We start from the raw sequence: 23,419 nt of genomic DNA, 5'->3' as shown, positions 1-23,419 counted from the left end.
GATGTCGTTGCAGGGGGAGACCTGGGCCAGACGCAGAGGAGAGGGGAGACGGTGAGCCTCACAAACGGATGCTGTCGACCTCTCGTGACAAAGCTTTTCACTAAAAAGTCACTCAGAAGCGGATACTTATGGCGCTACTAATAATTATACACAATCACTCTGTGTATTTTATTGAGATCTCTATGTTTTGCAAATGTAAACAGGCATCCAGTAAACACATCCAGAATAAAAAGGTGTACGGACACAGCACGTGGCCATGGCCGGGAGGCAGTGTGGTCTTCCAGCAGAAGGCAGGCTTTGCCCAGCACAGGAACGAGGAGCACGGAGCCTGTCCCAGGCCAGGAGGGTACGGCCCTCCATGACTCCCACAGAGACGCAGGAGTGTGGGGGGCAGGCAGGACAGAGAACACGCGGGAACCCTGACATGGGCATGTCTGCTTCCCAGGGCGGCTCTCAGGAAGGGTGCTGGGCAGAATGGTGTGTCCAGGCCTGCTGTGCGGATGGGCTTTACAGACGGCTCAAAGCTCAGACACACACGGGCTCCACCCCATCTGGCCACACACCTTTCTGTGTGATCTCCACTATTTAGGATTCGCGGGCCATGCAGAGAAACACTGGATCTGTGCACAGCCAACATGATATCAGAGACAACTCACCACCTCCCCGGGGCTGCTTTCCGCTTGCCAAAGGGGACAAAATGAAAGTCTTTGTCTTAAGACAAAAACTCTGTACATGCAAATAAAAAAAACTTAAAAATAACGGAAGACTATGTACAAGGCTAGCTCTTCGTAGAAGCTGCAGGTTCTGGAGACTGAAGGAATTCATATGGGTCATGGGTCACCTCTGGCTGCTCCCCAACACTGAGGCGAGAAGGACTTCCTGCAAGTGTGGGAAAGACGGGGCGTTCACACGACACGTTTGCACACACGCTGTGCTTCAGACCCGGCTGGAAACGTGTCCTTGTGACTGCGGTCAGCCACAGACCCTCGTTCTCCCAGGGTCCGGGACACCCCCTCACCTCCCTGAGCTGTGACTCAAACGTCTATAGCTGATAAGTGCCCCCTAACCACCCAATGTCCGGAGTGTTCTGCAGTCCGTGCTTGATCGAAAAATTATAACAGCAGCATGGGGAGCTCACTGAGCAAATTCAAGAAGCCAGGGAGCAACATCTGGTTCCCTTCCTGGGACTGCCAAGATCTTGTTGAGGTCCACGCACCTACCCACCCTGTCACTCATTACAGACAGAAGGCCCCAGGCCAAGGAAGGTCACCTGCTCTCCCCAAATCAGGGTCCTGGAAGAACAAAGCACTTCTCAACACCCTGTTTTAAGACTAAAAACGCCAATAGCAGGAAGAAACAAACATCCCCAGAGTTGAATTCAACACACCTATCAGCATCTGGGGCCTCGTTCTGCCCCATCCAAGAGCCTTGGGATGTGGCCACCTGGGGCTCCTCCTGACACGGGGATGGCCAGCATCGTATGGCCAAGACCCACAATGCCTAACGCTGAGTAAATTTCACTTAAACACTTAACTCCCATGCAGCCGCCTGATGAGGGAGAGGTTATTTTGGAACCCAGGGGGTTGGGGGCATCCTGGAGAGGGAGCAGGGCCTGCAGAGTCCTGGGGGCTGAACACGCAGCCCACACTAGCTCCAATGTGCCAGGATCGCCAGCCCTCCTGCCCTTTTCCCAGATGCCGCCCAGCACCAGCACAGTAAGACAGATGCTGGGCACCGGGGCCATCTTACCCAGGTGGTGCTGGTCCCTGTCGGAAGGGGAGGTGTTGGAGAGGGAGCTGAGGTTGGAGGATGGCCGGGAGCCTCCGCGCTCCGCCTGTGCCTCGTGCAGATCCTGCAGGAGCTTCGCTGTCTCGTCCAAGTTCAGGTGGCTGTCGTCAGCATCCAGCTCCTTCTTCACCTTCCCTGTGCAAACAGGGCGAGTGGGCGTCAGGCATCCAGCTGCCTGGGCCAGCACTGCATGCCGGCACGATCTCTCCCTCACTTCTATGCATGCTCAGGATGAGAGGTGACACGCGCAAAGCTGGGGGAGCCCAAGTAAGCCTGGAGGGCAGGGCAAGACCGCCTGAGTGGGCAAGAATCCAGGTGCCATGTCAAATCTGAGCCATTTCACACACAGAGTTGTTGCCCCCCTACCCCCCCAGTGTAAACAAGTAGGAAGCGGGACGGTGTGTGCTACGGAGGCTTGCAGACACCAGGACAGGGCACAGGCCAGAGCCAGGGGGTGCCCCGGACAGTGGGCGGGCTGAGAGCTGGTGAAGATGGGCTGCCTGGAAAGCTCCCAGGTCTGGGCCGAGAAGGACCTGTGTGTGCATGGGAGGACAGAACCCTGCCAGGGAGTTCACACACGTCTGCCATAACCCGTGGCCCAAGTCTGCAGAAGGGTGTGGCCCAATGGTGGGACGTCCCCCCTAAACTAAATGTGGCTTGGAGCCACCCTAAGAACATCTCAAAGCAAAACATGGACAGGGTCCGATGGCTACAAGTCACTGATGGCCTGTCAGACAAGACCCAGCACACCTCCAAGGCATGCGACCCAACACAGCACCCGAGGACCGATGAACCTCTACCGGGCAGGCGGAGGGTAGGGAAACGGCCCCACCAAACATGGGAGGAAGGGCATGAACAAGACTGGAGTCACATCAGCGACCGTGCACTCCCTAGGGAACCATCAAACCTGGCAGTAGGCGTGGGGAACCCCAAATAACTGGGAAAATAACCAGTGGCAAGACATGAGACCTGAGCTGCAGAGGGTTACTGCACTGAATACAAACAATCTAAAAACGCTCCAACCAAAGGCAGAGCTGCTGGGCTGGGTGACAAAGCAAGCCCTGGCCTCACGCTCTCTGCAGGTCTGAGAAAGCCACTTCTGACGTAGGCAGCGTTTGTCAACTTTGACAATGGTGACCCCCAGGGTTGGGTTGTTCTTGAGGGGCTGCTCCAGTGCTTCAGAATGTTAGCAGTATATCTGGCCTCCACCCCTCAATGCCACAAAGCACTATACCCCAAGTGTGACAGCCAAAGACATCTCCAGACACTGCCACAGACAATGGCGGGGGGGGGCGGCGGGGGAGAGTTGGGGGGGAGATTACTCTCAGGTGAGAAACCCTGCAGTTAAGCTCAGGTGTGTCCAAAGTAAAGGCAAGGAGAAGGAGCACCACGAGAACCCCTGGTCATCAGGGTGGCCAAGGAGACTGAAAGCCCGAGTGCCGTGCAGAGCACAGAACACGTCTTGCGTGGTGGAGGCCACGTGGATGCACGTGCACACACAAATGCACTAACAGCAGGCCGAGGCAGGCAGCCCATTCCTGAACCACCACGCTGAGGGACCTTGGTTATCCTTCACATGCAGCCTGACACTAGAAAGGAAATGGGGCAACGCCGCCTTGGGGCCATCTGGGAGGGGGTCCCAAGGACGGCCGCCAGACTCCTGGAAGCAAGGACTGCCCTCAATGCACCAGCCCCGGGCCCCTGGGAACCGCCCAGCAGACTAATGCAGCACCAGGAACAAGAGCACAGGGTCCACTTCTTCCAGCGGAGCCTGACGATGTGAGCATGCCCAGCACAACCTACCCAGAGAGCCGAGCATGGAGATGTCCAGAGAGGCATCAGAGTAGGACTTCATTGACATGAAGTCCAGGACGGAGCTTCCGTCGCCCAGCGAGTCCCCAGCCTGCAGGAGATAGGTAGAGACCAATCAGAAAGAGATGTCACTGAGTGGGCAGTTAACACCAGCTACTGAACTCACGGAGTGACTGGAGCATCAGGACCCTGCACCCACAGGTGGGACAGGCCTGTTCTGCCACGTCCATCCCGGGGAGCAGGCAAGACCACACTATGTCCAGTCCACACTGCAACCCACGAGCATGGGGAGTGAGCTCAGGAGTGGGTGCCACTGCTGGCTCTCGGGGATGAACAGGTGCTGAGGGAATGCGGGACAGGTCCCTGCAACAGGCAGACACACAGGATCTGAAAGGCTCACGGCTACTTCTCTGGGACCACACTTAACAGCGTGGCAGACTCCAAGCCAGCATGTTCTCTCTCCTTTTGTGGCTGCCCCAAGCCCTCCTGACCCTCTCCTGTATCAATTTCCTGCTCTGCGTCATTACAGAAACAATGCTGTGCTGTCTGAGACATACTCCCCACCACACACAAACCTTCTATGCCTGTTCGTTGCTCAAAGATACTAGGATGTAACAGCTAGAGTATGGTTATTTTTAAAATCAACATAAAGAGATCATCTCTGGTATTTTAAGGGAGATATACTACCTAAGACCCCAAGGCCCCCAAATTCTGCCAAGTCACACTCTCACCTTGGTGCTGGATCCTAAGTCACTGATGGAAAGTTACTGTCCAGTAACAGTGCACTCCCTGACACACGCCCTGGAAGGGCAGTTTCTTCACCAGATAGTTAAAAAACAAGAAGTTCAGCAGATGCAGACAATCAGTGGGCCTGGCTTGCGCAGAGGCATCTCACATGCCCCCACTCCATCCTCTGCCCTCCCTGGAGCTTGAAGACTCACACAGGGTCCCCAGCAGACTGGACAGCAGGGACAGGCATCCACCTCCACCCAGTGACTCACAGGGACCTGGAAAAGGGGGAGCTGAAGCTCTTGCTACTGAGCAAGGGGGCACCAAGCCTGTGAGCCCTCTCCTGTCAGACTGCCTTCTCTGGGTGTGAGATCTCTCCCACTGGGCTGTCCCATGAGACTGTCTGGGCCTGGGTGTGAGCCCGCTCCCACTGGGCTGTCTCATCTGGTGTGAACCCCCTTCTATTGGGCTGTCTTGTCTGGGTGACCTGAGAATTAGCTTCTTTCACCTGACTTTCATAAGAGCCACTTGTGTATGCTCTGTTAAATAACTTCCGTCAAGAGGAAGTGTTACAGTGATGACTTTGGGTTCCCAACAATACCAGGCTGAACTCACGTGTAGAGTACGGTGGTAGCCAGACACCAGGGGTGAGTGCTGACATAGTCCTACAACCACTCCACCATTAGCATCCCGCTCTGCAACCACAGACTGAGGCTTGGCGCTGTTTGTTATCCTGCCCAGGGCCCAGCACAAGGCCCTCGTTCCTTACGTGGCTGGGACAATCATCCCACAGCTGTGGCTTTCAAGGTTATTATAGGTTTACCTGATGACCCTAAAACATGAGGCAACTTGGAACTTGTAAAAACAATTTGAAAAAAGCTGGTTTGCTGCTAACTTATTTCCCTAGAAACCACACAGAGCCACAGTCCCCCTACATACCCCAAGAAGCATCCCAGAGGCTAGAGTGCCTGGTGGCTGCCCTGCAGTGTCCTGGAAACTACTCTGGTGCCCACCTTCCCATCAGCCGGTTTTGCATACTTGTTAAGTATGGAGATCTATACTCCAAGGTAGCGTCAAAAAACACACTATCGTTACACTTTGTGCCTCTGAGTGTGTTAAAAATTTAAGTCTAAAGAAAAACATGAATGCTGTATTTGCAAAGATGTCTGGGAGCCCCAAGTCGTGATGGCAGCACACCGCCACAGATGTCGTGAAGGGTGCAAGCACCAATGGAAGGAAGTGAGAGGAGGCAGAGGCAGGCACCTCCTCATATGCCAACTCCAGGCAACACACCGCCTGCCAACAGGAAAGACACACAACAGCTGGATGCCACCGCAGGCTTAAGGAGGAGGGTGGGGAACTGGGGTGTGTTGCTCCCGGCACAAGGGACAGCCTAGGTGACAGGAGGCTCCTTCTGAAAGCTCCCTGGGCTGCCCCCGGGCTGTCTGCGTGGAGGCACTGGTGGTAGGACAGAGGGAGCTGAGTGCTGGGCTCCCAGCTCAAGACAGCCTACAGCACAGACCCCACGTATGACTTGTGCTCCTTGCCATGGCACACCTGCATAACCCAGAGACCCTGAGCAAAGCCCTGCCTGCATCTCAAATCTGGCCACACCAAGGAACACACCCCCTCCTCAGGGGAGACACCCATGCCACCCTCTCCATTCTGTCACTCAATGAGCCCCACCTGATGGGCACCTGACACGCCTCCTCTGAGCGGGCCCTCCATCCACTGAGGCCAGGTAACACCTGTGACCCAGGCCCCCACAGCCTGCCCAGAGGCCTGGTGCCTCTGCTCCAACACAGGGGCTGTGTTCAAAGCTTGTTGTCAACATGCACGCTCCAAGTTACCCCAAGGGACAGGAAAAACGGGGAAACCGAGGCCAGACCATGATGAAGTTTCCTCAAATGCGGTCTGCTTTGGGTGCTGGGGATGCCCTGAGATCTGTCAAGCTGGCTTCACTGACAAGTGTGCAGTACACACGCACCTGGCTGACAGCACACAGTACCTGCCAGGAGGGCCGGAAGAACCCACCGCACCAGAAACTAAGCTTGCTCCTTGCTCTACAGGCCCCAGCAGGCCCAGCCCTCCCAGACACCTGTGAAGACAGAGCCTCCAGCATGGCCACTGCTCTGCTGCTGCTGCATGTGGGCTGGACGAGAAGCGCTGTGGTTTTCCATCCCTTTCCCGAGTCATTAAAAATCAGGGCGGAGAAGACTACCACTTAATCAGCTTCTCAATAAAACAACACACACCCCTCATCTCAGCCATCCCATTTCAGAGGCTGAACACAATCATTCCCCACAGGAACACTAATAATTCGGTTTTTACTTACTAGTCTGTATAACTCACCTTCACTTCGTCTGGTGGCTTCACTGGAACATTTCTCCTCTGCAAATCAAAACAGGTGAGAAGCCGATTTTTCCACAACAGTTTTATATGGAACAATTCATTCACGTCACGTACACACGTCTAAATTAAAAACAGCTTATTCGCTATTGCTGGGGCTGTCCTAATGATGTTCACACCATATTGTGAATCGAATTTGGGCCTTGCCTGCTTCCACGGTGCTGGCAGAGATGGAGCGAGATGGCCAACTTGTCCCACGGAGGACCCGATTTGCATAGCCCCAGCCAAGATCCCCAGTGGGCTGAGTGCCCTGGGAATATCCTGGACGGGATGGAGATGGAGAAGTGAGAGAGCACCCAACCTGTTCCTGCAGCGCTAGACGCTTAAAACACAAAGTCCGACGTTGTACCCTGTGTCTCAGGGGCAATACGGGAAAAATACCAGGCCTGGCGGTTTACCCTGTTAGATGAAGAGGCACCAAAGCCCTCAGGTGGCCTGGATTATGGGGCCAGGTACCCTTCTCCTCAGGCTGCACAATGCCTATAAGAGGCTTACACTTCACCCCTACTGTGTGACCACGGCCTGAGCAGGGCCCAAAGTCACCTGGGGCCACTACCACGTGACCACATTCTGTAGGGGATCCACAGCCACATGTGACCACGTGTGGCAATCACAAGCCTAAACCTAACCGTCCTACAATCTGGCAGGAGCGTCACCTTGAAAATACCCTAGCTATGTGCATCTACCTAAAAACAATAATCAGCTTCCAAATTTCTGCATCTGCGCTCTTCTGTTTGTGATAACGTTTTGGAAATTCACCCGCACTGCAATTTTTATAAACTTAAGTAGAAAAATACATATCGCCACTATTTTAACGTCCTGCTCTAAGCACCACACAGCATAAAGACACAGCTTCAGACTCTGTGCCCAGGTGCAGCCCCGGAGTAAACTTTCAGACCACAGTACAGAAAACAGCACCTGCAGCACTGTGGCCACACCAAGCTGAAAAGTGAGAGTTCACTGGCTAGGCGGGGCAAAGTCTGGAGGGGAGGACACAGCTCCTCACAGGAGCTCCACAAATCTGGGAGGGACAAACCCAGCTGACACTAACCTGTGCACACACAGATGGGACACTGTGGGGCCAGGCACACATGGTGAGACACATCTGAACTCCACCCAGCCAGAGCAAAGTCCTCACTGAAACTTGACCACCAGAGGAGGCCCCAGAAGGGCCATTCCTTAGTATCCGGGCCAAACTCGCCCAACATAAAGGCCACCTAGACTCGCCCTAACAAAGTCTAAAAACAAACCCCAAGAAATCAGGTGACTCACAAAGACTCTGCCAAAATGAACATCAATGTTCCTTAAAGGAACACAGTAAAATCCAGACCAGCCTTGCCCAGCAGTAACCTAACATCAGCATATACCAAATTTTAATTTTCTAATAGCCAACAAAAATTAATGTTAATGCGCAAGTAACAGTAACATATTTTACTTAATCTAACGTACTGAAAACATTTTTTATTTCAACATATAATCCAAATAAACCAATGAAATATTTTTACATTTCATTTTTTGTACTAGTCTCTAAAATTCTGGTTTGCAGCTCACATTTTCATCATATCTAAATTCAGATAAGCCACAGTAAAATTTCCACCAGCCACTTGTGGTTGCTGGCTGCCGTATCAGCACAGTCTAGACAACAGAGAGACTCAACAATGTGACACCTAGAATCCAATAAAGCAAAAAAACCCAGCAAATTGTGGCCTATAAGCAGAGAAAAATCTGCCAATAGGCAAATCCAGAAGTGACAGAGATGAAAGAATTAGAGACAGATAGACGACAGAAGGACTGTGAAAGCAGCCGTAATAAATACCAGAAATAGGTCCAAAGATTTATAGGAAAGCATGAAGGTAACGTGAAAGGGGGGCAGATGCAAGAAAGAATGAAACAGCTAGATGAACACAGCACCTGATGGAGACGAGGCATAAACCACGTCACTCAACTGAAGCCATGGCCACAGAAACCAAACGCAAACGAGGGGGAAAAAGACTAAAAGGGAGCAGAGCATTGACAGCATGCAGGTAGAAAAATGATGCAAGTGGGGTGTGGGCAGAAATGGTATTTGAAGAAATACAGATGAAAATCTTCTAAATTTGAGGAAAACTATAAACTGATAGGTCCAAGAGGCTCAACAAATATTATGCGGAATAAACATGAAGAACACAACAAGGAGCCGCTGGAAATCAGTCACAGGGTTCAAATTTAAAAGCATCTAGAGGGGGCGCCTGGGTGGCACAGCGGTTAAGCGTCTGCCTTCAGCTCAGGGCGTGATCCCGGCGTTATGGGATCGAGCCCCACATCAGGCTCCTCCGCTATGGGCCTGCTTCTTCCTCTCCCACTCCCCCTGCTTGTGTTCCCTCTCTCGCTGGCTGTCTCTATCTCTGTCAAATAAATAAATAAATAAATAAAATCTTAAAAAAAAAATAAAAGCATCTAGAGCAGCGTTCAGTAAAGAGCAGCTACTCGAGGCTTTGTGGGCACGTAAGGTCTGTAGCACACTCCTCTTTCCTTTTCTTACAGCCCTTAAGAAAGGGAAAAGAACATTCGTAGCTTAGGGGCCTGAGTTCGCCAATCCTGAATGTTACCAGGAGACATGTGACAAGTGGAAAATACAGATGAAAAGGACAACAGACACTTCAGAAACAATGTAGTCAGGCATCTTTTGAAGTAGACAGGAAAACAACCACCTGTAATTCCAGACCCTGGAAAAATGAATTTCAACAATAAAAGTAAAATAGGAATGTTTTTCAGACCAAAAAAAAAAAAGAGCTGAGCAAATTCACTGACAGCAAGTCTATACCAGAAGAAGTATCAAAGGAGGTTCTTGAGGACGAAGGAAAAGGACAGCAAATGAAATTCGGGTATACAAAAAATTATAAAAAGTGCCAAGAAATGGTGACTATGGTCAATAGGGACAACTTTTTTTGTTTTTAAGTTCCTCTGAAAGAAAACTAGCTACTTACAGTAAAAACATGAAAATAAAAAATGAACTAGGGAAGAACAGCTGGCAAGAACCAGTCCGGATGGGCTCTTCCTACAGCAGCGGCACCAACGGCAGAGGCCAAGGGCACGTGTGTGCCCAGCAAGGGCGGCAGCACGGTGCACCCACCTGCCTCAGCTGGAAGAGCATTCGTGAGTGGTCCCCACCAGTGATCTGGTCCAGGAGGTCGTCCACCATTTTCTTGCTGTAGCTCCCAGCATCCTTCACGAACTCCTGCAGGCTGGAAGGGTGGTGGGAGAACATGATCAAGCAGGCACTGCGTCCTCTAGTCTTCCAGGTTCTTTCACCAGCACCGGTGGTCCTGATCCCAGGAGCCCACCCTGTCAGCCCACCTCCTCAGATGTTCCCCTACAAGAGAGGGTCTTACTGAGAGTGGCAAACCTCCTAGACATAGTTCTGAGGAGGGGGTCAGGAGTCTTCATCAGCTCTCCAAAGTGGTCCGTGGCCCAGAAAGGTTAAAAACATCTCAAAACAAAATTATTTTTAAAAAAGGGAAGTGAATAACAGTCTGTGTTCAGTTGACCCTCAAACAACACAGGATTAGGGGCGCTGAACCCCGCAGCTGAAAATCTACATATTAGCTTCTGATTCCCCCAAAACTTAACTACTAATAGTCTACTGTTGACTGGAGGCCCCTATGACAACACAAAACACTGAGTAATACAGATCTCGTACATTGTACGTATTACGCATCATATCCTCACGATAAAGCAAGCTAAAGAAAAACACGTTACCGGGAAAATGATTAGAGAGAAAACGTGCTTACAGCGCTGTACTACTTTTAACGAAAAGAAAAAAGCTGCATAAAGTGGACTCGCACAATTGAAAGCCACGCTGCTCAAAGGTCAACCAGATATCTTACACTAACTTCTGTACGAGAAGCATAATTTTATCTTTTTTTTTTTTTGGATTTAAACACGTAAGTAGATTGAGGAGAGATGCTCTGCGATGGGGAGGGAGGAACAGGTACGGGAGCAAGTCTCTCCACACACACCCTAGAGTGTCATGTTGATTTCTGGATCATGTGAATGCTCAAAAATAAAAAATAAATAAAACCAAAATATTTAAAAAGGAGGCAGAGAACAAAAGCCGAAGTCCTAGCATCAAAGCCTGGGCAAAGGCTCAGAAGGGCTTCCCAGATGTCAGACCTTCCACAGAGTGAGGAGGGCTGCCAGTGCGGAAGTGAAACCACAACGCACAAGTCCCACCAGGTGCATGTCAGGAGAAACCACCAAACTGAGGTGTGAAGGGAGAGCCGGAACACTCCCGGCGTGGTCTGGAAGTGCCTCGGAACAGAGCATGTGGTGGGGTGATGTGGGGATGCCAGCAAGGAGCACTGTCTGCCCGCCTCCGTGTGCTGCCCTCGCCACTGGGGTTTCGGACGTGCGGCACCCAGAGCGTGTACGTGTTTCAGGAGCAGGTGCTGGACAAGGCCACCGCTGTCTGGAACACCATGCCACCTGAGCTGAAGGTGGCTGCTGTCCCCGAAGGGCTGTGACAGGGCAGAGCGGTAAAGGAGCGTGTCTCCACTGGTGACACTGCCCTCGCCCACAACAAACCTCCCCCTTGGTTTTCCACTCCTACTTCTTTGGTCTCACAAAAACCTGGTTAGGTACTCACTGTAATAATGATAACTGATTTCTTAGTGTTCATTTTTAAAATATACCCCGAATTCTGTTTAGAATTAAACAAAGGTCTAATACGGAAAAAATCCATTTCTCAGAGGTTAGCAAAATTTTACTTTCCTCCTGCAAAAATACTAAAATTCTATAAGAGTGACCCACTTCTACTTGGCACACAAAGCAAAAAAATACACACAAGAGCAGTTCTAAAAACCACAGCATGATTTTAAAAGCACATCTTAACCACTGCTAGGGACTCGACTGTGTCCCGTAATCCTTACGTTGAAGCTCTGACCCCAGGGCCTCAGAACCTGGACGGCTTTTGGAGACAGAGCCTTAAGAGGTGATTAAGTTAGAACGAAGTCTTTAAGGGAGGCCCTGACCCGTTCTGATTGGTGTTTTTAAGGAAGCACTATCAGGAGAAGTCTCACATACAAGGACGCCCACGTGAGGACACAGGGAGACTATGGTCTACACGCCAAGCAGAGGCCTCAGGAGAAACAGTGCTGCCTGTGCCTGGATCTCAGACTAACAGCCTCCACGACCACCAGACGATACATGCCTATCACTTAAGCCACCGGCCTGCGCTGCTGTTTCGGTGGCCCGGGCAGACCAGTACAGCCGTGAAGCCACATCTCAATAAAATCGCGGAACAAGCTCGACATGCGCACCACAGGTCACGCGCACACAAGTCCTTTTCTGACCTACACCCCGGATCATCACCTGCTACAGGACCAGCGCAGTTACCGCGACGAGACCGACTTGCAGCACACCAGTGGTTTACGGAAGGTGACTTGGAGACGTCTGCTCTGTAGGCCCGCCGCCACTGGCCATCTCCTCCACACGCGCACAGACAGGCCGCCCACCACGCACTAGGGAAACGGCTCCCACCGCAGAGCCAGCAAGAAACCGTCCGCGTTTCTGCGCGTGGCTACACCAACCCTGCTTACCTCAGCGCGCACTGCACACCCGTCTCATCTCCGTAGGCGGAGTAGAGCAGCTCCGTCTCGTCCGATTTCAAGTCGCCAAACACCGAATTGTTGTGCATTGAAAGTGCAGTGGTGGCACTGGAGAGAAACGTCACTAAGAGCACAAGAGGGAGAGCACAAGGACATCAGACGCACATGCCAGTGCCACCCGGGACGAGACGCGCTCCAGCATCCTGCAGGCTGTGCCCCCCACCAACCCCCAGTGTCACGCGCTTGCTTGTGTGCCGCTGCCACTCAGCACCCCGAAGCAGTACCAGCTTTCTGGGCCTCCCTAGCAGAACTGCCTCGGTACCCTCGTATCACCTTGTGTGCGCTCTGCAGGGGTGTGAGCACCAGGCTCCCGTCCCACCCCAGGCAGCGCTGCAGACTGAGCCTGCGAGCAGAGACAGGCTCCTGCTGAGGGGAAGTGGAGGGACTCAGAGGGTCCCTGTCCCGAAGGAGGCATTGCTGGCACCTCCACGTGAGGTCAGGGCTCGAGAGGAATGGTGGAGGGGGCACTCCAGGCCTTTCCCCGCTCGATGCCAGCAGTTCCACAGTGTGGCCAGAGAAAGTCCCCAGACACTGCCAGAGGTCCCCGGGGAACAAAACTGCTGCTCGCCCCGACATACCCAAAACCAGCAAGCCGGCCAAACACGTCTCTCAGACACAAGCACAGGCACAGCCAACACGCCAGTCCCCTCTCTCCCTCCCCCACTGTGCTCACCCCTGCCCACCATCATTCCCTAGACACCTTCGTGCACCCCACCCAGGGTCAGCATGGAGCTCAGACACACCTGCTGGTAAGAACAGACAGCAAGAGCTTGCCCACTGATGTTTATTGCCCTCACTTCAAATGACCCGAGGTTCACTGCTGGTTCAGAGCCAGCATGTGGATACCGTACTGAAAACAGGTGAGCCCGGAAGATCTTGGGGGAAGACTCAGGGTCCACATCTCTGCTGTGACCCCCTGCCCCTACCTACCCACCTCACTCACCTTTGCCCCTTCTCTCGTCTTTGAAGCCCAGCGTGGTGAAGCCAGGGAGCAGCTTGCTGGAGAGCGAGCTCAGGTCCACGGGGTGGGTCTCCTCCTCTACAAGGGGACCAGGCTGTGAGCAGGCAGCTCGGGGAGCTCCCAGCCCCCACAGGGCCTCATGTGGGCACGTGGGGGAGGGCACGGGGGCTCTCTACAAAGACCAGCTAAAATCAAATTTACAGAAGCCACTACAATTCTCAAACCTTCCCTTTCTCCTCCTAAACTAGGAGTTATCAGCTCGTCTGTTCTCTTACAAAGATGTTACCACTCATTTCAGACACGGAAGTCAGCCAGGGTCCACACTCGGAGAACACTAAGCAAACCTGCCTATCTAGGGCCACATGAAGAATACTGCCAGGTGCCCCAGGCGGTGGGAGCGGCCCCACACCCATGCGGGCGAGAACAATGAAGAATATTTCACTTTCCTTCGTGTGTGAGTGAATGTATTACAAGTGCAAGTGAGCTTTGCTTTTCTACAAAGGACAGGCCTTCAGGGCACTTTTCAAAGAGATAGATGAGTATATAAATGCTTCTGAGAACCCCCAGAAAGGACTGCACAGGTGAACAAATCAGCGTCTGTGTCTCTCTCAAGATCTTCCTTAATAGGATTACCAAACAGGGCATTTCTTCTAAAGCGCATGTCTGGGCCTCTTTTGAGCTTTGCAAGTGGGAGTCTTGAGCACTCCGCTTTCTCAAGGGGAGCCCTCACTGAGTATCAGTAAATCCTCTGTGATGGTACCAGAAGTCAAGCCACAAGCATTCCTAGAACCACAGCTCTACGGGAGTGCAGCTCTAGACCTGCTGCCTGTGCTAGGGACCAACGGGGCAGAAGAGGTCTGAGCAGGACCTCTGCCCCCATGGGACAACTGCCCTCTGTCCATCTGTCACACCCGCGTCGTGTCAAAGGGGAATATACAGGAGCATGAAACCAGACGGGGACTCTTCTCCACGCTTTACCACTGGGGCCATGCTCTGCAGGGGAAATGCTGATCTCAAACAGGTCATCAAGTTTTAAAATCCTTGGTAGTGCAAAGACTAACAGAGCAGTGTGTGGGCCTCGGAGAAGCCCAGCCCTGCAAGGGGCCACGCACCGTCGGCGTCTGGCTCAGCCGTGTTGACCACGCTGTAGAGCAGGCTGCCGTCCCCGTTCTTCTTCAGGTAACCCATCTGCAAGAAAGCACACCTGAGTGTCCACCCCCCAACTGGCATCCTACGGCTGGGGTTTCTACTGAAACGCCAACAAAATAAAGGCCTTCAAGTATGACCTAACTGGGATGAATCCCAGAAGGCCACGAGGTTCTTGCCTTTCCCACAGAAAAGGCTACAGAGGCCCCTCTCATACCTTCCCGAATTTAATATCAGACCCGTGTGCTCTGGAAGAACTCAAGCTCCTTGTGACCCTTCTAAAGGAGCTTCTGAAACAGGAGGCTTTACCCAGAGACAACCATCTTACAGGACATCAGAACCTGAACCAGACGAGCCAGAACAAGACCCTGGTCGCCAAGTGCCATGTCAGCAGACGGCCTAAAGGCTCCACCGCCAAACCACTAGGGACTTACTTCCACTTAAAGACTAACCACTGAGCAAAACTACTCCTCCTCTGAAGGCCGCCGGGAAGGTTCAGAAGAGGGGCACCCGCATGTCAGTGTGGGGAACGGGAGGAGGGTGGCCTTCGGGCCTGTATGCTGGAGCCTGAGTGCAGGGTGGGGAGGGGAGGCAGGGACAGGCGATCCATTGCCACTGACCAAGTAACTGCAGTCAGGATTCTCGCTGTGGAATTCTAACCGAAAGGGAGAAGAGTGAGATGGACACAGTGCCGGGAGCAACGGGGGTTTGGGTGTGGACACATGCTTCTGACGCGTTCACACAGGTCAGCACTGGGTCTTTCCGAGCTCCACCCACAGAGGGCCCCACCAAGTGCCCAGGGCTCCCTGGAGACCCCAGGGCTAGAGCACTACAGGCATGCAGACCAGCGGGTCCAGCAGCACAACCGGAGCTACACAGGGAACTTCAAACTTTCCACCAGTAAGGTTTAAAGCAAGTACAAAGACGTTGACCTCAATGTAGCTTACGTAACCCAACATACCTAAAACGTTATCATTCAAAATTCTTGACATACCACTGAGCGTGCATCTTAAAGCCTTCAAGCGGAAAAAACGATATGAAGCTCTAATGTTTTTTTATACAGAGTACATGCTGACATAAGACGATATACCAGGTCAAGTAAAAGGTACCAGAATTAATTTCACCTGTCCTTGTTACCCTGACTACCAGGACTAAAACTGTATGCAGGACCCTCACTATTTCTACTGGACATGCTGGTCTATTCTTACAGCAGCAATGGTGCTCAAATGAGGGTGGGGCCTCTTCCTGAGGACCAGCAGCTGCTGGGGCAGCTCCCACGGGCCACACCTGGGTCTCATGGAACCCCTGGGGCATTGCAGAGGTGTATGGAGACGTGAGCACACCCGGAGAAGGTTCCAGCTACAGCACAGAAGCCTGGCAGGCCCAGCCTCCACCAATGCTGATCGATATCCCCACCAAAGGGCAAGCCTGTCCACAGGTGTCCACACCACACACTGCTTCTGCAAGGGTCCTGCCTTCGAGGTGCCCCTCGAGGCCCCTCCCACCCGGGAGAGGAAGCGCTGACAGGAGCCAACACGACCCTGCGGTGACCTATGTATCGACTGGGCACATCCCCGCCCAGCCCTGCTGACGCTACCTTGCCCCCTGGGAGGAGCCGGTTGATCCTGTCCCGAGCCTCGTCGGCTGCGTGCTCCACCAAGGCCAGCACGTGCTCCTCCGCTGTGCTGTCGGTCAGGCTGCAAGCATTTCCTTCTGGCTCAAACATGCAGCTACGAAGCAGGCACAGCGCACAAGTCACCGGAAGGCCAGGGCACACTCTGCTCCCACCTCCCCCGGGGCCAGTCCCGAACACTCCGGGTCACCAGGGGCTGGTAGCACAAAGCGCACCTTAACTCTTCCCTTTTAGCGGTCACCACAGCAGCACAAGACACGTCCACTGAGAGTAAGGATAGCCCAAACAGACACCAACTATTTCTCACGTGTCAGTCAGTCAAAGAGCCGCCTGATGGGAACCTTACAGCCTGACAGGAGCTTATAAACCTACAGTGTCGCTCAAGGCACCGTTAGTAGAAGGGGCAGAGCTCCGTGGAGGGCTGAAACACCCGCAGCAAGTGTGAGCTAGAAACACAAGGCCATGAGGCCCCAGGGGCATCCCAAGCCTCCAGCAGGTGGCCACAAGCCCCAGGTGAAGGAGTTCTTTAAACAGTCAAGAATCGCTGGGTATAGCACCCAAGGGAGATGGCCTCTCCTTGTGGAAGGTTCCAGAAGCAAATAGGTAGACCACTTCTAAGGAGCAATGAGAGCAAACCCTGCCTGGGGACTCTGAGCCTACAGGAAGGCCCTCCCTCTGGTCCGGGGTGTATGGCTGCAGGAGGTGGGGGCTCAGGGGGTATGATGAGAGAGAAGCCCCCACTCCCATGTGTGCTGCCTACCCAACGCAGCACAGTTATGTCCCCTGAGTCAGGGACAGCCAAGCCAGGCCACCAGCATGCATCCTGCATGGGAGGGAACCTCTAGTAAAGGGCCAACAACTATTCACAAACGACACGCCTGTGGGAACAGCCGTAGCCAGATGGGCTCCGGTACACACGCAGGACAGAGCCCGTGTGTGGCAGCAGGGGCTGACCCACCTTGGGCACCTTATGTCCATCAGTGTGACAGTGACTCTCCTGCAGGACAAGTCCTAGCTGGGCCAGGTTGTCTGCTGGCTGCCTGGGAACAGGCAGAGGCTAGAGCTCAGAGCCAGGCCCCTGGGTACCAGGCTGCACAAGCAGCCCTGCTGCGAGCTACTCTAATGCCGGCGGCAGCAGCACAGGCTCGCTCCCTCCCCCGCGCCCCCCACACCAGGCAAATGCACTTCCCTTTACCTGATGACTTCTCTACTCGGCCTTTTGGATTTCTTGGCAGTTTCTACTTGTACAGGTACCACCTCAGGGACAGGCTCCTCGACAGCTGTATCTTCATTGCCCAGAAGAGCTGCCTGCTGAGAAAAATCCATGTCCTGCATAAACGACATGCTGCGCTTCAAAGCTAACAGCCGCTCCTAGAATCAAAAAGGACAGAGCAGCAGGGCTTTACCTCCGCCTCACAGCCAGGATGCCATGACGATGGGTGGGATGGGGATGGCCACAGCCTCACCTGTCCTAACAGCTGACCTCCACGGCGCTACCGTGGGAGGTGCTTGTGGGAGTCAGCACCAAAGGTGCAGCCGGCCGAGGGGGCAGGGCAGGCCAGAGGGCACAGGGGCCGCACCTCACCTACAGGCTGATCAGGCACAAGGCACTGGTCCTAGACACATGACGCATGCAACCTAGCTCATGGGACAGATTGGGGAAGCCACTCTGGACGGCCAAGATGAACCGTCTGGATTCAGTGGGCAGCCACATATAACAAATCACAGGCTGGCTGCCATCCAGTGAGACAAGACGCCCAGGCTCAGCTCAAAAGATCCAGAACTTTCCACCAACTCTACAGGAGATGTTACAGCTGGATCATGAGCAGGAGCAGAGACAGTGCCTGGAGGAGAGGGTGGCCTGGGACGTCTACCCTAGAGCAGAGGGGTCCACACCGTGGCCAGTGACGGATGGATGGAAGCATGTCATTCACTGGGGGTGAGGTTCTGTTTAGGCATAAAAACAGAGGAGAACTCTCGTTTCTGTGGCTCCTTGCGGCCAAAGGGCTTCTTACTTTGCTCATCATCTTAAAGCCTGCGTGAAGGATCTTCTTGGCTAACTTGTAGTACACAGTGTCCGGTCTGTTGTAGGTCATGGCATTATCACACATCAGCTTAAAATCTGCCTGGAAAGGGAAAAAAAAAAGTATCCAACCAATTTGAAACGTCACGACGTCTGCATAAACTGGATTCCTGTGAAGAGGCTAAGAGTGAGTGGGAAACAAAAACAACTAGATTAGGCTCTTTAGTTTAACAAATAGTTTTTACATCTTCAGAAAAATGTTCCTAATTGTTCACTGGTCTTTCCCTGCACACACTGAGAAGCCTGCAAGCCCTGAACTTCCTCCTGAGACACTTGCAGGTCACAAGAGCATGGCAGCTCCCTCTCTTCCGTCTCCAGCTCTCCTGCTTTGGGAGGATCTTGGATATAAATGGGAACAAGTATGGACAGCCAGGTTCTTTTAATTAAAGCCAAGGAATGAGCTGAGACCCGGGCACATTCGTGTCCTCTATCTCTGACAGTTTTCCACAGAATTCAGAATTCTGTCTATAGGTAATTAAGTATCAAAAAAACGTTCGCTAAAACAAGGAGACTCTTTCTGAACACCTTATATTAAAAGTGAACTATGGGAAACTTCAATATTTTGTCACCCTAACCGAATTACATATGGCACACGCCTGTCACAGGTGAGTCAGCCATCAGGATGCACAAGGACCGCTAAAGCCAGCCAGGCAACACAGTGCAAGCTATCCCGTCCCTTTCCGAGCCCTAGCACTGGCCCCACGCCAAGGTCCCCACGGCTGGGCCTGAGGCCATGAAGCCCCAGTCCTTCGCCAGCCCCAAGGTACCAGTCTTGAGGGCGTAGGGGAAGGGGGGACGCTGCTCACATCCAGGTTGGTCACTGGGCAACAGAGCAAACCAGGGCCTGAGTTAGAAAGGTGGAGGACTTGCGGGCTGCCACTAGCCATCTGCCCCTGGGTCAACGCCCAACCCTCCGGAGGAAAGCTCTGCCCCACACAATACCCTTTCTCATGGCACTGCTTCCGCAGCTTGGCAAACCCTCTGTCACGTCACCAGCAAATTGAAGCAAAAAAGCCAAGCCTTCCAAATTTAACAGAAAATAAGAAAGAAACCTGATACCCTTTCCTAAATGACATGATCGCCAAAGCTGTCAAGCACTCACTTTGATCCCCCCTGGGTTTCAATGCCAAGATGCAATTTCTACCTCAAAGCGACACACAGACTGAACAGCTATGTACTCAGGTGTTGTAAAAATTTATTATTCAAAAAAAAAATTAAATTCCCAGTTACTATAAAATAAAACTAAACATTAGGGAAACTGAATTTCTAGAAACACCCGTTCTGGAGCCAGACCGAATCGACACACTCCTGCTTGACCCAGTGTTTTCCTACGGCTTGCAACATATGGTCGGGCTTCCAGACAAAAACATAGAGGACATTTCAGCCAACCCACTCCCCCGATGCTGTGTCTGGGCGACCTCAGCCCAAACACTCAAATGCCCATGGAAACTTGCAACTGGAAACAAGCTAAGGTGGACAGAGTATTCACTGGACACAAACACAGAGCCTCACAGCAGTGATTTCAGGAACAGAAACCAGTTTACCTTAAACTCTGTGACTGACTTGTATTCATTGGCTACAATCTTGTCTTTCATTGTGCCAAAATCCATGGGATGTTTTATTATCATTGAGTATCCAGGAGCAATTGCATCCGTGACAGGAAAAGCAAAAAATCCATGAGGATCTTTTCTGAAAACAAAAACACCTTTATTTAAACCGGGAAAACAATAAATCTAGATTTCCAAATGATACGAAATCCCTTACAATAAAAATATAATACAACTCACCAAATTTTAAGTTAATATCTTAAAAATTAAAAAAACACAAAACCCTATGCTCTTTAGAATTGTGGTAGGCATTTTTAATGACTAAAAATCCCAAAACTGCCATCCTGGCTTCGGCCATGACACGCGCATCACGGAGGCCCTGACCCGCCTGCACCGACTCAGCAGATGGAGCTCTCCCTGTGCTGCTCCCGCATGTGCCTGCCCACCCCCCACCCCCCCACCAGACTGGGCGAGCATCTGCTTCGAGGTGCTGGAGGTGGGGGAAGAACACCTCACAAGGGAAGACACCCCGAACGCTTCCAAGCTCAAGCTCCCGAGAAACTGCTTACCTCTGGAGCTGGCGGAGAAAGTGCTCTAACAGTTGCTGAATAGGCGTGCTCTCGTTCTCAGCTGACGATTCAAAAAATAAAAATATAAAGATGAGTAGAGAGATTTTGGTATCAGTCACCAGAGAGCTGCAACTACACAGTACGTACTTAGTTGTTTCCTGTTTCACGGTGTCTTAGGTCCCAGCAAGAACTGAGTACAAGGATAAACCAGGCCCAGTCCTGGCCTCCAAGAAGCACAGCTGGGTGGGAAAGGACTTCCATCACAGCACCAGTCCCCAAAACCCCTCAGAGCGCCCACACCCTTGGCACACAGGGAACTACCGCTCATCAGTCTGGGACCATCCTGGGCACTACCGGGCCCGGTACATTCCAGACGTGGTACAAAGAAGAGGACAGAGGCTTTGGACACAGGTGGAGCTTCACCCATTATCCTCGTGAGGCTCTTAAACCCCTGGTCATGCCCTGTTCCTCATCTGTGAAATGGGCACAAACACACACCACGCTGGGGTCTTTGGGGGCTCTGTTAACTGCACCTCGGGGCCCGCAGCATGGAAACGTGGATTCTGGTGAATGCAAACAGATGCCAACATAGGTTTTGCTCTCTCAGCTGTGACTACACATGTGATCTTTTCTCGTGCCACCCACTGAGAGCACACCCAGCACCCAGCCCTGGGTTTCTGAATGTCCACCAGGGCTCCCTGGGGAGATGGCTGGTTCCAGGGTTGAAGCACAACAGGAGTGCAGACCTCAAGTGGGTCCTCAATAGAGACTGTGACCAGGGCAGGTGCGAACATCAGCTCTTCGGACACACGGGAGGGAAGCACTGCACATGGGACCTCAAGCAAGCAGTCCTTCAGACTAAGCTCACGGGGACCAGCAACTGTTCAAACTCCCCAGACACGTTCATCTAGTGAAATGCTGTTTCATGCCGGACCTTCTCTGCGCCCCATCTTGCCTAGCAGCCCCAAGTCCACCATGGCAATGTCCTGCACAGGGGACGGGGACTGCCAGGAAACAGCACCCCCCACGATGATTACAATACAATACCCCCTCCTCTCTCCCAAATCATAAACAGTCAAACCCAAATTTCAAGAAAAGAAATGCCTGAAACAAAACTTGTCTCCCATTAGTACCTCCTGTCTATGTGAAACCCTGAGGAAAGTGACTGCACACAGGTCAAAGGCTCTCTAGCATTTCAGAACCTTTCCTTTGGTGAAGCAGGCATAGTCCCTGTTGTTTCTGACAGCCTCAGTAACCGACTCAAGCACTAGTTACCTCCTATCCATGATAAGCTCACAGGTTTAAAAAAAGCGGAACACAGGAACAGTAGTTGACCAAGCCCTGCTCTAGAAGTCCAAAGTGACAGTAAGACCTCAGACCCAGCTACGTTTCATGCTGAGAAAACAACATTCCCTTCCCGTGCTCCTCCCGAGAGGCTGAAGGGCACACCAGTGCCAACCACTATGTCACAGAGATAAGCTGGAAAGCTCCAGGAAAGCCTCTAAAAATGCTACCCTCACCTGGCTGCGTCCGGCATGCTCGCACAGGCCTATCAGGGGGTGGCTCCACCTCCACCTTCTTCCCAGGATCAAAGTCATCGGTCTCTCCCTCCGTGTCGCCATGTTCCTTTTCCCGTTTCCGCTTCTTCTCTTCCTGTGAGGCAGAGTCAGGGCAGCGAGAGCAACGCAAGCAGTTTTAAACACATCTCCTGTAACTGAGGGGAAACACGAAGCTAAGAGAAAAAACCCCCTCCAGAGGCGTCTCTCAGTTCAGACTCCCACCTTAAATGACCACCCCCAGGGCTCAGGCCAGAAACGATGCAGGAAGAGCCAGAAACAAAGCAAAGGACCTTCCTGATCTGTGTTTTGTTACAAATAGAATAACCCTTTCCTGAGGCCCTGCAGCACTTGCAGCCTGCCCTCCAGGGGACTTGGGGCCACCACATGCCAACTGCAGCCCTGTTTCACCTTTCTTTTCCTTCTTTCTTCGTCATCGAGGTGCTTCTCCTTCTCCGATTTCTTCTTCTTCTTCTTCTTTTTTTCTTTGTGCCGCTCGCGCTCGTGGTCTGACCTGTCATCATAGTAACTGGAGTCGTGTCCAGACCCCGAGAGCTCAGTCACTTCACTTCCTCCAACCTTGAGGACCAGCTTCAGGGGTTTCTCCAACGGCTTGTCTGTGTAATCTGTAGACAGACAGCGGGCTTCACTGTGTGCTTGGGGTGTGTAGAGGCACACGCTACTACCCAGGTGGGTGGCAGGGCTGGCCCAATGTGCATGTGTGACCGGAAGAACGCCCAGGCCCCAGGAGGTGGTGGGATTGGCCATGCTAAGGCAGCAGGCAGGGAGATGGCAGAACCAGCAAGGAAAGACCGGCTGGGTGTTCTCCCCCCTTCATGCTGCATTATGCTCAGGGAAGCATAGAGGAAAGCAGTTTGCCTCACTCTGTCAGGGGAAGGAACAAAGTGGGAAGGGGACCCAGGAGCCTGATGCCCCATCCCTAAGCTCCTGGCTGGTGCTCACCCCCTCTGGTCCTGCAGCAGCAACAGGTGTCCGCTCACATGGGAGCAAGCTGCTGCAGGAACCCACAGGCAGGAGGCGGGAGGACAGTTACCAATTCTCTCCAAGACCAGACAAGCCAACAGAGATGCTCGGCCCCTTCCTTACGGATACAGGAGGATAACCAGATGCCTGGGAGCCCTGGACCCCCGTCTGGGACCCCAGGCAGTGATCCCAGAACCCTGGTGCCTGAGACGCTCAGCCGCGAGCCCGGGGCCCTCCCCCGGGACCCCGCCCGCCGCGAACTCCCGCCCGCCGGCCGGCCCGGCGTCACAAAGCGCGCCCGCCGCCTCACCCTCGTAGGACGAGCGCCACTCGGTCTTGTGCTTCTTGTGCTTCTTGCCCATGGCGGCGCGGGGCCGGGGCGCGGGGCCGAGGGCAGCAGCGAGCCCGGCCGGAGCGTGGCCGCCGCCCCCGCGGCCCTGGCTCGCCGCCCGCCTCGCCCCGCGGAGGTCGCCGGGCCGCGCCGGAAGCAGGCGCGCCGCGGCCGGAAGTCGGCGCGCCCCGCCCCGCCGGCGCCCAGCGCTTCCGGGTCAAGGGGC

At 53.1% G+C, this 23,419-nt stretch overlaps 1 protein-coding gene across 4 annotated transcripts; it reads right to left on the bottom strand.

Annotated features, from left to right (window-relative positions):
- Positions 1-135: 135 nt before the first annotated feature.
- Positions 136-23,353, bottom strand: BRD9 (bromodomain containing 9). Of its 4 annotated transcripts, XM_087868002.1 has the most exons (17): positions 23,173-23,353; positions 22,290-22,504; positions 21,843-21,975; positions 20,323-20,383; positions 19,751-19,895; positions 18,139-18,249; positions 17,319-17,494; positions 16,088-16,220; positions 14,457-14,532; positions 13,327-13,422; positions 12,315-12,447; positions 9,851-9,962; positions 6,886-6,999; positions 6,682-6,720; positions 3,592-3,691; positions 1,750-1,923; positions 136-879 (listed from the first exon to the last, which is right to left on the bottom strand). In XM_087868002.1, the coding sequence occupies exons 1-17, from the start codon at positions 23,222-23,224 to the stop codon at positions 779-781; spliced, it is 1,971 nt and encodes a 656-aa protein (XP_087724128.1). In that variant the 5' UTR covers positions 23,225-23,353; the 3' UTR covers positions 136-778. The 4 variants fall into 4 exon arrangements, with proteins under 4 accessions (XP_087724128.1, XP_045663971.1, XP_045663972.1 ...); XM_045808015.2 differs by lacking the exon at positions 6,886-6,999 and having other exon boundaries at positions 23,173-23,352; XM_045808016.2 differs by lacking the exon at positions 6,886-6,999 and having other exon boundaries at positions 17,319-17,434; positions 23,173-23,352.
- Positions 23,354-23,419: the final 66 nt, after the last annotated feature.

Source organism: Ursus americanus, chromosome 15 (genome assembly GCF_024610735.1).
Source record: "Ursus americanus isolate L20-20 chromosome 15, mUrsAme1.1.p, whole genome shotgun sequence".
In the NCBI taxonomy this organism is placed as follows: Eukaryota; Metazoa; Chordata; class Mammalia; order Carnivora; family Ursidae; genus Ursus; species Ursus americanus.
Note: the sequence above shows the minus strand (reverse complement) of the source record. Positions and strands in the feature narration are given on the sequence as shown.